This window comes from Pseudorca crassidens, chromosome 1 (genome assembly GCF_039906515.1).
Source record: "Pseudorca crassidens isolate mPseCra1 chromosome 1, mPseCra1.hap1, whole genome shotgun sequence".
NCBI lineage: Eukaryota > Metazoa > Chordata > Mammalia > Artiodactyla > Delphinidae > Pseudorca > Pseudorca crassidens.
Genome location: NC_090296.1, coordinates 94131590 through 94147388, shown reverse-complemented (window position 1 = coordinate 94147388; position 15799 = coordinate 94131590). Strand labels below are relative to the sequence as shown.

The following is a 15799-nucleotide window of genomic DNA, read 5'->3' as shown; positions in this document are numbered from 1 at the left end:
CAGAATCACCTCACAGATTAGTTCTAAATTAGTAAGGAGAAACAGCACGTTTACAATGGCAAGAACCTTTACAAAGGTCACCATCTTAACCAAACAAAAGAATTTACTATCACCAATAATTGGAGGAACTGACATTATATGCATCCTGATACAATGCAGTGAGAAATACATATTGACAATGTAGTATTCTTGCTAAAAATGTTTAACTGAACTAGAAATAGTCCAATTCAGAATGCTGGACATTCTGCAAGTCAACAGTATTCATCCAAAAAAATCAATGTCATGAAAACAAAAAGAAACTGCGCATCACTGTAAAATAAAAGACATAGCTAAATGCAATTTGTGAATCTTAACCTGATATGGGATTGGGAGGAGTAGAAAAATAGTCATAAGAGACATTTTTTGGACAACTGGATAAGTCTGAATATGGACTGTATATTGGGTGATATTAATGAATTAAGGTCACATTTCTTAGGTGCAATAATGGTTTTATGGTTATCTAGAACATCACTCTTGGGAGAGTCACACTGAATTTTTTATAGGGTAAGTGTCATGAGGTCTGCAACTCAATTTTATTTTTATTTATTTTATTTTATTTTATTTTATTGTGTGGTACACGGGCCTCTCACTGTTGTGGCCTCTCCTGTTGCGGAGCACAGGCTCCGGACACGTAGGCCCAGTGGCCATGGCTCACAGGCCCAGCCACTTCGCGGCACGTGGTTTCTTCCCGGACCGGGGCACGAACCCATGTTCCCTGCATCGGCAGGCGGACTCTCAACCACTGTGCCACCAGGGAAGCCCCTGCAACTCAATTTTAAATGGCTCAACAAAACAAACTCTATATAGGTAGACCTAGCTATAGCTATAGATGTACTGGGTTGGCCAAAAAGTTCGTTCGGGTTTTTCCATAAGATCTTAGGGAACCAAATAGATACAGTAAAGCAAAGGTGGTTAAAAATATTAACTGGGAATCTAGGTGAAAAGTATAGGGGTATTTATTATGCCATTTTTTCAACTTTCCTGTAGATTAGAAAAGAATTCTTTAATAAAAGTCTGGGTAAAATTATGGTTAACATGCTAACATTTGACAAAACCATAAAATATTAAAGTGTGAATATCCTATGACCCAGAGCTGCACTTCTCCAAATCTCCCCCTAAAGAAATGCTCACTCATATGCACAAGAAAGAATATACAAAGGTGACAGGATGTATACGATTATGTAGGTTTATATAACGTAAAACTGTGACCTTGTTTTGCAGAGATGATCTCCTTGCTGGCTTTGATGAAGCAAGCAGCCGTGTTGGGAGGCCCACCTGGCAAGAAACTGAGGGCAGCTCTTGGAGCTAAGGGCAGGCAACAGTCAACAGTCTGAACCTCAAACCCTCAGTCTTACAGCTGCAAGAAACTGATTTCTGCCAACAACCACATGTGAGCTTGGAAGCAGATCCTTTACTAATCAAGCTTCAGATGAAACAGCAGCCTCAAGTGACACGATGATTGAAACCCTGAAAGACCTTAAGCAGAGAACCCATGCCTGGACTCCTAACCCACAGAAACTGTGAGATAACAAATGTATGTTGTTTTAAGTTTGTGGTAACATTATTATGCAGCAATAGAAAGCTAACATAGCACAGATATATGAGTATTCACATATTCAAAAACAGATTCACATAGAAAACACAACAAATGCATTGTAGACACAGACAGGCATCTAAATAAATACCCGTATTTAAAAGACTAGTCAAGTGAGATGGCCAGAGAGAACGAATAGATAAGTAAATAGTTAAGCGATAGAAGGTAGCCACTGGGAAAGAAAATTGATAGCTGAAGGAGTTAACTGAGTAGAACTGAATGATTTCTGAAGAAATATATTATTAGTATTTGACTTTATAAAAAAATTATATTATAAACATTTATGATTCAATGTACTTTGCTCACCCAACTCATAACTTGAAGAAATCTCTGTGGGTAGAACACATTCTCCACATCTAGTAAAGTGAAATAAGACTGAACTGCATAGAGCCTTAATTGTTGATTTTCTGTTTCATCATCAAAACCTACAAAGAAATTAATATACCATTTTAATTTCTACTAAATTCTCTAAGGACTCTGTAATAAAAACATTTAATTTTAAAATCTTTGCAGAATGCAACAGTTTACTAACCTTCTGCTAGCAGTCTCAGAAAGTTATTGGGAATATCAGGATGCATAACATCTCCTCCTACTGAAAATACAGCATTCATTGTCTGAATAAACCACGCATTATCAGGAGCATATGTGTCCACAGTGTTAAGAACAAGTACACTTCCAAATGCCACTTATTAAAATTATCCTTTCTGTATAAATCTTAAAAAAAAATAACCCTCAGTTCATCCTAGTTTGGCATTTATACCTTTAACTTCTGCCAATAAATTGTTCTCTACTCCAGCTTTATGTAAAATAGGTGCTCAGTAAAAGCTTATTGAATAAACTTAATAAACCAGTTCATGGTGCTTTATCTAGCACCATATATTGCACATAACAGGTGTCCAATAAATAACTCTGAAATAATTGAAAGAAATGTTTCAGCTAACTATGGACAAAAACATAATGGAAAATGATATGCACTTCAGAAACTAAATGTTGTGACATGTCTATCTGAACAAGTTGTTGACCCTCTTTTCTAATCTGTTCTTCTTCAGTTCTAAAATTCTATCATTCTGCTGGCCAGAGCTATAGCACCGGTTAGGACAAAACTATACTTAAGCAATTTCCAAGATACTTTGATCAGCATTATTCATTCATGCAATCTTAGATTTAAACAACAGACATCTTAAAAAGAATGATGAGTAACCTCATGACCTGCAAAGTTCCTTTGACTTTTAAGAAACAAATGTGAAGGAAAGTAACATGTAAATGGAGTTGCAACTACTTCACTGTGACAATTTCTAGTATAAACAGTAGTGTAAAGGATAAATTTTAGCATCCTGATCCCCTCAACAATCCCCTGAAAACAACAAGAACTTTTACTCAGGAAAGAAACTGAGTAGGAAGTAAAGTCAAAGACAAGGAGGGACTCTAAGAGGAATCAGACTGAGATTCCTGTATCCTCCTGCTGATAATACTGACCAATGGAATAAAAAGAACCAGGAAAAAAGTCATCCCCTAGGAAGTCTACACAAATTATTGCTTTTGACAGCAAGAGAGGCTTGAATATCAGGAATGGAAGTTATTGCTGGGCCTCTGAACTCAACCTGCAAGTGACCATGCCTAGAGCAATTATTTTAAAGTCACTGTGTAACTAAAGGTATTTTATGACTCATGGTGCAAACAAAGGATATTTCTCAGCCAGCTCAGCTATTTTGCCAACCAAATTGACAATAATATATTCTTCTTTGCTCTGATGTAAATATTCAAGCATTTTCTGGACAATCACTGTTATATTCTGTGCATTAGTAATTCTGTAAAGAAGTTCCAGAGTCTATTTAAGAAAGAAAAATAAAAATAGTATTATAAAACTATGCATGATAACAAATAAATACTGTAACATATAAGTTTATAACAGTTGATTCTTCCACTTTTATGTAGCTCTACTGGGCAGTTAATAGGTGCTCAAGAAATGCATTTTAACTGAACAGCACTTAAGAAAGGTTAAGACTATTGTCAAAAAAAAAAAAAAAGGAATTATAATCAATTCCAAAGTCTAAAAGCCTTCTATTGATATAGATAATAATCATCTGACATCGCTACATGACAGGCCATGTAAAGACTAAAAAGTTAAAAGGTTAATAATCTATTTTCTAAAAATGTAACAGTTTCTTAAACCTACATTACTTATACCTGTGTGCTATGCATGTGCGTGCGTGTGTGTATACATGCATACACATATAAAAATCCAGTCTTGCAAAATGCTTTTTCCACACTACCCGAACAACAGAAAACCACACTTGAATGGATTTGTCAGCTAAGGGCAAATGGTCTCTAATGGATGGATAAGGTAGTGCAAGCACTTCAAACCCCAGCAAGGCCTACGTTCAGAATCTCGGGTATCAAGGAAGAACCATTTTACAGCTTTCTCAGTGATGAGGCATATACCTCTTGCTGCCTGAAGAAAGATGAAGGAAGACCAGTACCAGAGTAAGCTCCCATTTGGCTGGCTTTCTGAGGCCCTACATCAGGGTTGTAAAAATATCACAGTTCCCAGAAATCAGTAGGAGACAAAGGGCAATGATGAGAAAGCATCGTTTACTGGCATTTCAGGAGCAACAATATTAGCTGCAGGAGAATTTCCACATATCCTTCTCATCAAACTTGTTCATCTATCTTTAGGGTTCTTTCTAATTTTTCAGTCCTATACCCAGGACTTCAAGTACAAAGGACAACAGATTTTGAATTTTTTTTAAACTGTTCCAGTTAATCCTTAACACCATTTAAAATCTATAAATACATAGGTTCCCCATGTATTTATAACTTTCAACCTATGAAGCTGCTTCAGACATGCTTCCTGTAGACTCTATATGTCACATATTTTAAGATAATCTACACCAAATTTACTTCCTACTCTAAGACCATGAAATTTAGCATTTCCAGGACTGAATGGGGACTGGTATTATGAACTGCATGGCTAGAGGTCTTTTCTGTTAACTCCTTCTTGCCTTCTTTTTCCCTGCTACGAAAGAAAAGTAATAAAATCAGGTAAAAGGGAATCCCAGCCTCAAGCAACAGGTCACTCCATATCCCAGGACCAAAGTTCTTGCCATATGGTTACTGATGGAGGTTAGAAGTGACAGTGGCATCGAGGAGACAGTACTGCAGTACCTTCTTGGGGCACCACTGATACTCAGTACCCTTCCCCAAAAATTCAAGCTACTTTTCTCACTACAGATCAGACTTCATAATTTTAAAAGTTGTCTAGTTTCCCTTTGACCCTCATTTTTAAATGAGATCCCAATAAATAAATACAGCAATAAGAAAACTGTATCTAAGTCAACCGTGTTCAATTTACTTAACGACACAAAGAAAATGCATGCTCTATGTCTGTTCAAAGTGGAAGAGCAATATAATTATTTGTTACTGTCCCTTGGCATCTTCTCATTTTTCTACAATGTCCACACATAGAAATTAGTACATCTGTAAACTTCCTGGATTCATTCAAGGCAGGTAACAATTTTCAGAAGATTAAAAATATGAATGCAAAAAACATATATGTATATATATGTAGATGGCAATTTCTTGAAAATATTATTTCAAAAATAGTACTAAAATTCAAAATTCATAATCTTATCTTTTAAAAATTATAGTTGTTTAATGTAATACAGTGTTCTCTCAATAAACTACTTTTAATTCACTGCTTTTAAGTAATTTAGATGTTTAGTAGATTCTTTTTATCTTTATTATTTTTAAAATCAGAAATAAAACTATCTACTCTTCTTACCTAGGTCCCATATACCATTTTAAATGAAGGTATAAAGTGATTCTCTACATAAGAATTAACAGATATACCTACATGGACACCCAAGTAGATATTGAAGCAATTTTATAAAAGGAAAAAGTTGAAAAAAATTAAGTAAATTATGCAACTTTCCTTCCAAAAAGTTCAAAACATTTTAGGGATATCTTTATTAATTCTTTCAACATTCCTACATATTCAATAGGGACTGCATTAGCCTAGTTTATAGACGTTAATAATGGAAAAAATTAATCATCATAAATAACTTCTTAAAATTGTACTAATAGGAAGACCTGGGAATAGAGTTCAGGTCTCCGATTCATACAATTCTTGGACCAAAAAAGATATTAATGAATCCTATACAGGTAACTGGACCTAACTCCTCCAACTCATAATTTATTTTTTTATTATTTTTTTAAGAGTGCTCTTGTCTTGACAGCATTTGTTTCATTTTCTATTTTATTTATTTTTAAAACGTATTTATTTATTTATATTTTTGGCTGTGTTGGGTCTTCGTTGCTGCGTGTGGGCTTTCTCTACTTGCGGTGAGCGGGGGCTACTCTTTGTTGCGGTGTGCAGGCTTCTCATTGCGGTGGCTTCTCCTGTTGTGGAGAGCCCATGGGCTCTAGGCGCATGGGCTTCAGTAGCTGCAACACGTGGGCTCAGTAGTTGTGGCTTGTGGGCTCTAGAGCACACGCTCAGTAGTTGTGATGCACAGGCTTAGTTGCTCTGCAGCATGTGGGATCTTCCCGGACCAGGGCTCCCCTGCATTGGCAGGCAGATTCTTAACCACTGCGCCACAAGGGAAGCCCCAACTCATAATTTAAAACCATTATTGTCGCAGATGTAGAGGATGGATTTGAGGACACGAGGAGGGGGAAGGGTAAGCTGGGATGAAGTGATAGAGTGGCATGGACTTATATATACTACCAAATGTAAAACAGATAGCTAGTGGAAAGCAGCTGCATAGCACAGGGAGGCCAGCTCAGTGCTTTCTGACCACCTAGAGGAGTGGGATAAGGAGGTTGGGAGGGAGATGCAAGATAGAGGAAATATGGGGATATATGTATATGTATAGCTGATTCAGTTTGTTATAAAGCAGAAACTAACACACCATTGTAAAGCAATTATACTCCAATAAAGATGTTTTTAAAAAATAAATAAATAAATAAAGCATTCTTGTAATTACTGACACAAGTGCTTTTTAGAAAAGTTCCTTAAACTTCAATAGAAAGAATAAAATGCACTCAAAAGTTAAAATACACACGTGTGCACATACACACTGCCCACCATTTTAATCTCTCTCCATAATACCAACAAAAAGTTTAAAAATTGTAACACTTCACATACATTACTCAAAATACCAGTTTACCTCTCTTTTAATAATGGGATCAGGATGGTCTAAGCATTCAATTATTGTCATCTGGTGTTGAAGAGCCAGAGTGGGATCCTGTTGGATAACATAGGTAAGAGCCTTCAATCCTAGAAGCAAAGATTACATTATAGAAAGTGACATAAAACAAATACCCAGCAAATTTCAAAAACTTTCTTGGTAATTTCCATCAAAAGAACCAATCATCTTACCTAAATATTTGAGATTTATTTTAGGTGACAAAACAAATTTTCCAATGCACTTGGCAGCCTTCTCAAGTAATTCCGATTTAGGATAAATAGAATAGACTGTATGTACACATTCAAACAGAATAGCTACAGAAATAAAATATTATAATGTCAGGGATCATATTAAGGCATAATAAAAGAATATATCTGTGTAGAACTCCTAACAAAACAAACTAATTGGAAGGTCAGTTTTAGTCAAAAATCTTACTTATGGAAATTTTTCAAAGATAAGAACTTTACTGTTTTCAGGCTTTATACAGTTGTTAGGATTATGTTACCACAGTACAATTTAAAGAGAATGATATATATTAATAGATAAGAATGATATATTCAGTCATGCAACAAGTATTTTCTGAAACTTCCTATGAGCCAGACATTGTTCTACTAGTATGGATACAGCAGTGACAAAAACCCCTGCCCTCAAGGAAATCACATTCTAACGGACACATAAGTAATACATTCATTGTTCCCATATAAATAGATACTTCCAACACTCCTTGAATGCTTAAAATAATTTATTCTTAGGCATTTTCTACCACTTTTACATAGAAACTGTATATGTAGTTTATTTCAGTGCAGTTTATTTCAACATAATCATTTCAGGATGCTCTAGCATTTATTTCAAAATAGGGCCACTACTCAAAAATCTTCAAACCACTTTTTAACAATTAACCTCCAAGGATATAGAAAATCTACTGAACATCTTAATAGTGTTCAAATTTGATTTTCTGGTCTCATCAAAGATCTGATAGCTATATTAGATGATCAAAGTGGATACTAAAATTTTTTTCAAACTCTCTTAAAGAGCATAAGTCAAAGAGCTGGAGCTTCGCCATGGTAAAGAAGAATCATTTAGGCACCATTAAGTCCTGCATGTCCTGTGGAATCACAGAATGAGAAGTGAGACACAGAATCAGCAGACTTAAAAACAGTTCTACTATATAGTTGAAGCATATCGTGTCTTTGATAGAATCACTCCTGGTCTTTTTCCAAAAGCTTAAAACGTAACAATCAAACATTTGTGTACAGGATATAAGATAGATCCTGAATATTCAACTAACTATGTTTTACACTGCTAAGCTGCCTATCAATTGATACACATATAAATTTCTGGTAAAAAGCTTTACATAAATAAATACTTTCTAAAGAAGGAGAGAGAAAAGAAATCAGAAGGAAAGATTTTTAAGAAATAAACAACTCTTTAAGAAGGGAACTGACTTTAATTAAAGGAAAACCTACAAACTAAGTCAACTGAACCTAAAAAGATTCTTTATATATCCAGATGTTATGCTGTAAAAAGTCGTTACTCTGTGCTATGAAAAAAGCTGATTTTATGACTTCACGAAGTAAACAGAGAGAGCCTTAGTCAACTAACTTAACTAATCAACTAAGGCAGGAGTAGGCAACACATCGTTAAACACAGCCCTCAGCCTATGTTTGTAAGCTGTGAACTAAGAATGATTTTTACATTTTTTGAGATATAACTGACATATAAAATTATTACTTTTAGGTATACAATTACATTTTTAAAGGTTTAAAATAAACAAAGGAGAATATATGACAAAAACCTATATGACCGACACAAAACCTAAAATATTTACTATCTAGCCCTCTTTTCAGAAAAAGTTTGCCAAACCCTGAACAAACGTGCTAGTCCTAAGTAAGATTAAAAATGATGATGTTCCATTTTCTATCATAACTGACATATTTTCCTTTATGGATTTCTACCATTTAGAGCTCTCCTATCAAGATGTTTTACTGACAACAAAAGCTTCTCATTACCCATCTAAAACCTAAACTTTTATATTTAGATGCTCGCTCATAAGATTTCTGAAAAGCTAGTTCAGGTAAAATTAATAGTTCAAAAATTGCACTTATTAGTCAACCTAGGCATAAATGAGCTGAAATGAACTTAACAGGTTTTTTAAATTATTTTTAAATAATTTAGAGGCTAATAGCCTTTATTCTCCAACTCTACAAAAGTCTAAGTCCATAAATGAAAAAGCAAGTACTCTGCTGTCTCCTCACTGCAGTGGTTAAAAGAATACAGTAAGTCCCCTACGTACGAACCTTCAAGTTGCAAACTTTCGAAGATACAAATGTGCCCCTGTATGCCAGCGGTTGCACTGTACTACCGTACTTTTCAAGGTACTGTACTGTAAGATTAAAAATGCTTTATTTATTTTTGTGTTTGTTTCTTATGTATTATTTGTGTGAAAAGTGTTATAAACGTATTACAGTACAGTATATACAGCCAACTGTGTTGGTTCAGTACCTAGGTTAACTTTGTCGGACTTACGAACAAACTGGACTTACAAACGTGCTCTCGGAAAGGAACTTGTTTGTACGTAGGGGACTTGCTGTAGAGCCTCTAAGGATTTCTAAAGGTAAAATGCATCGTGGAGCTTTGTTTACTCTTCCAGAGGAAGCCAGGTCCTAATCAAGATACCATCAAGTAAAAAATTAACAAATTAAAAATTAATAACATTCTAACATTTGTGACACTGTGGTTTTATCATAGATATTTTGGGTAGGATTATGCACAAAATTTGAAGAAGTTCTACTGACACTGTATCCTTCAGACTAGACTTTACTTTCATTTTAAATAAGTTAACTACTGTCACCACTCTGGCAGGGAGATGCGGGTACCATGCTATAAGGGTGGCAGTCCGCTCTGCCTCCTTTAACACTTGGAGAGGCAGGGGATGCTGGTTCCTCCTGGATGGGGGATGGAAGTACCCTGCCTGGAAGAGGGAGGGGCACCCCGTTACTGCTCCCTATATGACCTGCATTGAGATTAAGGGGGTGGCCCTGGTATACGTGACCAGTTTAAAAGTCCTAACTCGTCACTAGACTTCTTCTAACGCCACCTCAGGAAAGATGGGAGGGGTACCTCATTATTCCCTGCTCCTGGATAATGTGAAATCCAGGCTTCCCACATCATCTCCACTGGCAATGCCAGGGAGGGTCCCCCTTAACATCTGGCAGGATGAAACTGCAGCTGCCCCTCTTGGTCTTCACCACTAGCCCCATGGGAGGGTTGGGGCACCTCATTGTATCTGGTGAGGGTGGAAATCTTGACTCTCCATTCAGCCTCTGCCGCTGTGGGTGGTCCACAGTTTTTTCTGTGTGATGCTTGACTGTAATAGAAGAGCTATTGTCTAAAAGTTTTCTATCTTGCTAGTTTGCCCTTTTTCCCTTAGTCCTTTGGCTAGAGAGCAGGCTTTTTTCAGGGCACTTTTGTCTGCACCTGTTGGCATTTTCAGACTGCTGGCTCTTCAGTACCCAGTCTGGGGTATATGAGGCAAAAAGAAAGCCCAGGGTACTCACCTTGGTGTTGTTCCTTGAATGCAAAGGTCCCTAACCAGTCTACCTTCATTTATCCACCTTTCAGAGTCTTATATGTTTATTTTACATATAATGTCCAGAGTTTTTAGGTGTACTTAGTGGGAAAAGTACTTCTATCTACTTTTGATGGTTCTATCCCTTATACTCCATTTTATGTAATTCTCCCAACTTACCAAATAGTTTACTAAAAATGTCTTTCTCATCTTATCAGTACCCTGCCCAAAACTATTCCATACCTCCAGATTTATACATTATAAAGTTCCTTTGGCTGCCATGGGAGGACCTCCACAATATGGGCTTCCCACTGCTTCACTATGAACTGTCCAAACAGGCTGGCAAGTCACCGTTCTCTGAAACTGTTTTAAACACGCCTGCCTCTGCACCTTCTCTCATGTTCCCTCTGCCTTAGAACCACTTTTAACCTCCCTTCTGGCTATCTTAATCCTATCTTTCAAGGTCCTATTACATCAATAAATCTTTATGTGCCCTGAAGCCCAGAGTGATCTTTATCGCCTCTGGACTCCTGTAATATTTATTGACTTTATCTCCCCTTTGCATTCTGCCTTATACTGATATTATGCTTTCATAAATAAGTTATCTTCTCCATTATACTGTAAATTCCTTGAAGGCAAAGATTATATTTAATACTTCTTCATATCCTCTACATCACTTTATGCAATGCCTGGCACATAGCAGATACTCAGTAAATGCCTCTGATGTGATTTATTTCTTGATTTGACACTAAGTTATAATAATGAAACTTTCATAAAAATACAGTTTAAAAAATATTAAGACTGAAACCCAGTAAGATAACTGATAAAAGTAAAATAACTTTCTCTTCCTTCAATTCAATTAAAACATATTACTCACTGAGTAATCCAGTGCCAGATACTGGGATATGCTGGCCAATAAGACAGACACAGTCCCTGCCCTTATGAAGTTTATAATTAAAATTCACATTTTTAAGTAATAAGATATTTATATTAGGTTTACTAGAGAACACTCTACCATTGATAAACTCACTGTAAGCTATAAACTGTATCAGTACAAATACAGGGGGGGAAATGTAGAACAAAGAGAAGATAAATAAAGGAAAAAAGGGAAACAACAGAAACTAAGTTTCTCTGGCAAGGTGAAACACTGGACTGACAGACTACAAAGAAATAAACTGTTGGCACTGGTCCCAGCAATCTTAATAAAAGAAGGATGTCCTAATGGAGAACATTAAAAAATATTTCCTCAGGTATACAGTATTCTCTAAATCGAAAGTAGTAACAGTGGTTATCTCCAGGAGGGGGAACTGGGTGGTGGGTCATAAGGGTCAAAGGGACACTTACTGTTCACTGTATACCCTTTTGTACCTTTTGAATTCTGAACCATGTGCATATATTACCTATTCAAAAAAATTTAAAAATTAAAGCTGAAATGTCAATTACAGAAAGAAAAAAAACTTTCTGCAAGGAAGAAAAGCAGAAAATTGATTTTAAACAGAATTCCTTGAGAGCCTTTCAAACCCTTATCCTAGACCATGATTATATCTCAAGCAAAACTTTTTAATTTACTTTAGCTGCCTCCAAAGATTCTGACACTACTCTGGATACACTGACAGCTCCTAGCCAAACCACCTGCCTCAATAATGATCATCCTTATCTCTGGCACCTTATTCTTCTCATTACATAGCAGGATCCTAGATGATGTCAACTATTCATTATACTATACACTTATAAGGGCAGGGCCTGTGTCTACCTTATTCTTCCCTTAAGCTCCCACACTTACCATGGAGGAATACGTTAAGTCAATCAACTCTTTCCTCAATCTGTACCTAGTTTACAAATTAAATTTTTGTTTTGTAGGCATTCAATAAATACTGGGTGAACAAATGAATACACCACACTTATTACCTTAATTACCATTTATACACGCAAAACATAAATCTATGCTTCAAAATTTACTATCCCAATTCACTACCACGTGCATTATTTTTTCCATACTAGTCTTATGCATGCAATCCTTTCTTTTTATTCCTACTGCATTTTTGTCAAGCACTTTTATTACAATTAAACTAGTTCAATTTCTGCCCTCTAGTCTACTCTGCACTTCTACAACCATTGTTCTTAAAGATCCACAGTTTACCATTGTCTGAAAGAACAAGACTCCATCCCCTACTTCACGGTATTTTACCAGACTAAGAAATGACTACTCATTTGAGTTATACCTCTCTATACCTCTTCTACTGCCCTTCTCCATACCAGGTGAGATTCAAACTGTTTTACTTCTATCCTTTAAATATCTCCAAATATCCCAATTTCTTCAACGAGCTTTCTCAGGCTGATCAATAAAGAACTAAGAGTTCTTCCCTCTGGCTATTAAGACTGGAAGTTTTTTTGGTTACTTTTCTCAGTTCTCCTCCCTCCTCTCCCATTTTACTCTTGTCTCTTATCACTAAATTACTTTGTAAAATTGTATTTAACATAAATAGCTATTGTCTCTTCATTAAAAAGTACATTATTCCATATCTATATATTCTTATCTATATCGTACTCATCCTTCAGTTATCTTCTTAAATATCACTTTTTCAGAAAAGCCTTCCTTGTTCTCCCTCTCATCTAAGACTAGCTGTTGTGTTCTCCAGAGTACCTTGTAAATTCATTTCTGTAATATTTCTAGTACCTGTCCCCTTCCATCTATTTAGGCTGTGAGCTCAACGATATTATTTTATTCACGACTGTATTCCAAGCATCTTTCACAGGGTCTGATAAATAACAAAAACTTAAGAAATATTTGGTGACTAGTTGACTGATTATTTCATTTAAGAACTGTCTTAAGTATGGAATGGACCTACTAGGTTATCTTCACAGTCAATTAGATGCTTGATGGACATTTTCAATACAGAGACAATTTCTCTTTAAAAATAAAGACTTGAAAAGAGAGACAATTGTAATAGTCAATTTAGGTCAACATTTAAACAATGGCGTAATTTCAAATTATTTTTATTAGTTATTCAATGCTTCCAGTGAAAAATAATAATCCCAAAACCACCGTAAAAATTAACATTTAAAATTCTATTGAAATTTATAATATTCTAACACAGATTTAGGTATAATACTGAAAACATTATTAGTCATTAGAGCAGCATTTACATATGTTACCTACCATATGTGACATTGTGATTTAACTCAGCTCTTCGTAAGGATTCATCGAGAACATCATACATTAATTCACTTGTCCTGTTTAAAAGATATTTTATTTGCAGTAGAATTATAGTATTATAACCCAATAAAACATAGTTTTTCAAACTTCTCTCTCTTTAAAACTGAGGATCTACAGAAAAGAAGTGAAAGAAATTCATTTTATGAATTGGGAATTTCACTTCTTAAAGATTCCATTTGTTCTTTTTCATGAGTTTAACTTCCTGCTTTATCAAAGCTGACTAGTCAATGAAGAGATAAGTCAATCAACTCTTTCCTCAATCTGTACCTACTTAACAAATAAAGTTTTTGTTTGGTTGAACATGCTATCTTTTATAATTTTCTTCGTAATATAATATTTCTACCTGTTTAAAGTTACTACTCTAATACTTTACATAACCAGATTACTCCAGACAGTATATTATCTGTATTTCAAACACTTAGTTTTTAAAAAATATTCAAATATTAGTCTTTCTTTGAGCAGTACCAGGTTCATCAGAAAGAAAATTTTAACTTTCATTTATGTTAAATATAAAGAAATTATATTTTGTGCAATTAACAGATTAAAACCATTCCTATGTCTTTATGGTCACTGATTACAGTTATAGTTACTGGGTTGAGGTAGATACTACACAAAAATGCAGTGTTTTATAGAGCCCTAGCACTCTGCCACCAAGCCTTTTCTCCAAGGAAAAGTCCTCTCCAAGAGGCCAGTGTGAAAACTATGGCTTCTCAGCTGATATTTTTGTATGTTTTGTAAACTCAAAAAGCACTAATAGAAAAAAGCACCATCAAAACAGAATACCCAGGGACTTCCCTGGCAGTCCAGTGGTTAAGACTCCACGCTTCCAATGCAGGGGGCATAGGTTCAATCCCTGGTCGGGAACTAAGACCCCATAGGTCACGTGGCGTAGCCAAAAAAAAAGTAACAACAAAAACAGAAAAAACCCCGACCCACAGAATACATAGTTGTTTCTTGCAGAGAAACTACACTATAAAACAAACAAAAAGATGAAAATAATCTGGGGCTATACAAATTACATATCATGTATGTTACAACTTTCTCAGAAAATGTCTTTTTTTCCCAAATGTACAGCTGTAAAACTCAATATGAAATGCATGTACTTCTATTGCATCTTAACTAAAGTATAAATATCCAGTGAGAATCCAGAACCATATCCTAAAATTCCTCATTTTATTATGTAAGCATTTCTTGCACAGACAACAACCATATAGTAGACATTACAAATCCTTCCCTCCCTAAATTTGGTAATACTACACTTAGATTATGGTATAGTTGCCCAATTTTAAAAGCCAATGTCTGGCATAAGAGTCATAATTAACCACACGAAATGTGGAAACATTTGCAGACATGATTGAGCTAAATGTTAATAACCTAAGAAGCAGAATGCTATAAAACACAAGAAAATATTCAAACAATACATACAAAAGACCATAAATATAAGAGATTTTTCCAGTAAGTTCTTTCAATTAAATACATTAGAATCCTGTTATAAAATAACTTAACATTTTTACTTTGCCACATTGAGCTAATCATAACTTAAGAAATATACGTTAACATAAAATCTTATTAGAGTTCAAACAACAAAGGAGGGAACGAACATTCTAATGTTCCATAACATTATAAGAGAGTTCTACTCTTTATTCATTTAATTAAGCCTAATTTCTATTCAACTGACCTCTCTGAACTCTATTCAACATACTCATCTTTGTACATATTCTTCAAATTCATCCATGAAGGAAAGAAGGAAGATAATGAGTTAATGAATTTAGTAAATTCACTAAATGCCTCCAAAGTTACTTCCTGACAACATATGATGGCATTAAATCCTTTTGGACCAGTGAGGTCTGAATGCATTACTATGAAATTCATGGTTTTACAACAGAATTCTAGTGAACTCCAACTAGAGCTCCAAAATAGGACAAACATTTCCAATGTGTGTGTCTGGTCCATCAACTCCAGGTTTTCACCCTAGGTTTCAATCAAGGTTGAGATTCATAAACATAGAAAAAAGTAAAATAGCAACACCAAGAGTGATATAGCCCAGTTAGCGCTCATCAGGAGCTCACCAAAGACGGATGCTGACATGACACTGAGGAGACATTACTAGGAGCAATAATAGCCTAGAGGACAATCCCTTAGTAAAGTGAGACTAAAGAATTAGCATATAGGAGTTCCCTGGTGGCGCAATG

General features: G+C 35.3%; 1 protein-coding gene across 7 annotated transcripts in view; it reads right to left on the bottom strand.

The window, feature by feature from the left end:
- Positions 1-15799, bottom strand: part of AP4E1 (adaptor related protein complex 4 subunit epsilon 1) — a 94305-nt gene that overhangs the window by 61123 nt on the left and 17383 nt on the right. For 6 of the 7 annotated variants that reach the window (XM_067746912.1, XM_067746868.1, XM_067746887.1 and 3 more), the window contains 6 exons: positions 13551-13624; positions 7014-7136; positions 6802-6911; positions 3322-3461; positions 2166-2278; positions 1940-2058 (listed from right to left, as the gene is read on the bottom strand). In XM_067746912.1, coding sequence (XP_067603013.1) covers positions 1940-2058; positions 2166-2278; positions 3322-3461; positions 6802-6911; positions 7014-7136; positions 13551-13624 — 679 coding nt within the window. The remainder of the gene's footprint in view (positions 1-1939; positions 2059-2165; positions 2279-3321; positions 3462-6801; positions 6912-7013; positions 7137-13550; positions 13625-15799) is intronic. The other variant, XM_067746903.1, reaches the window with a different exon arrangement.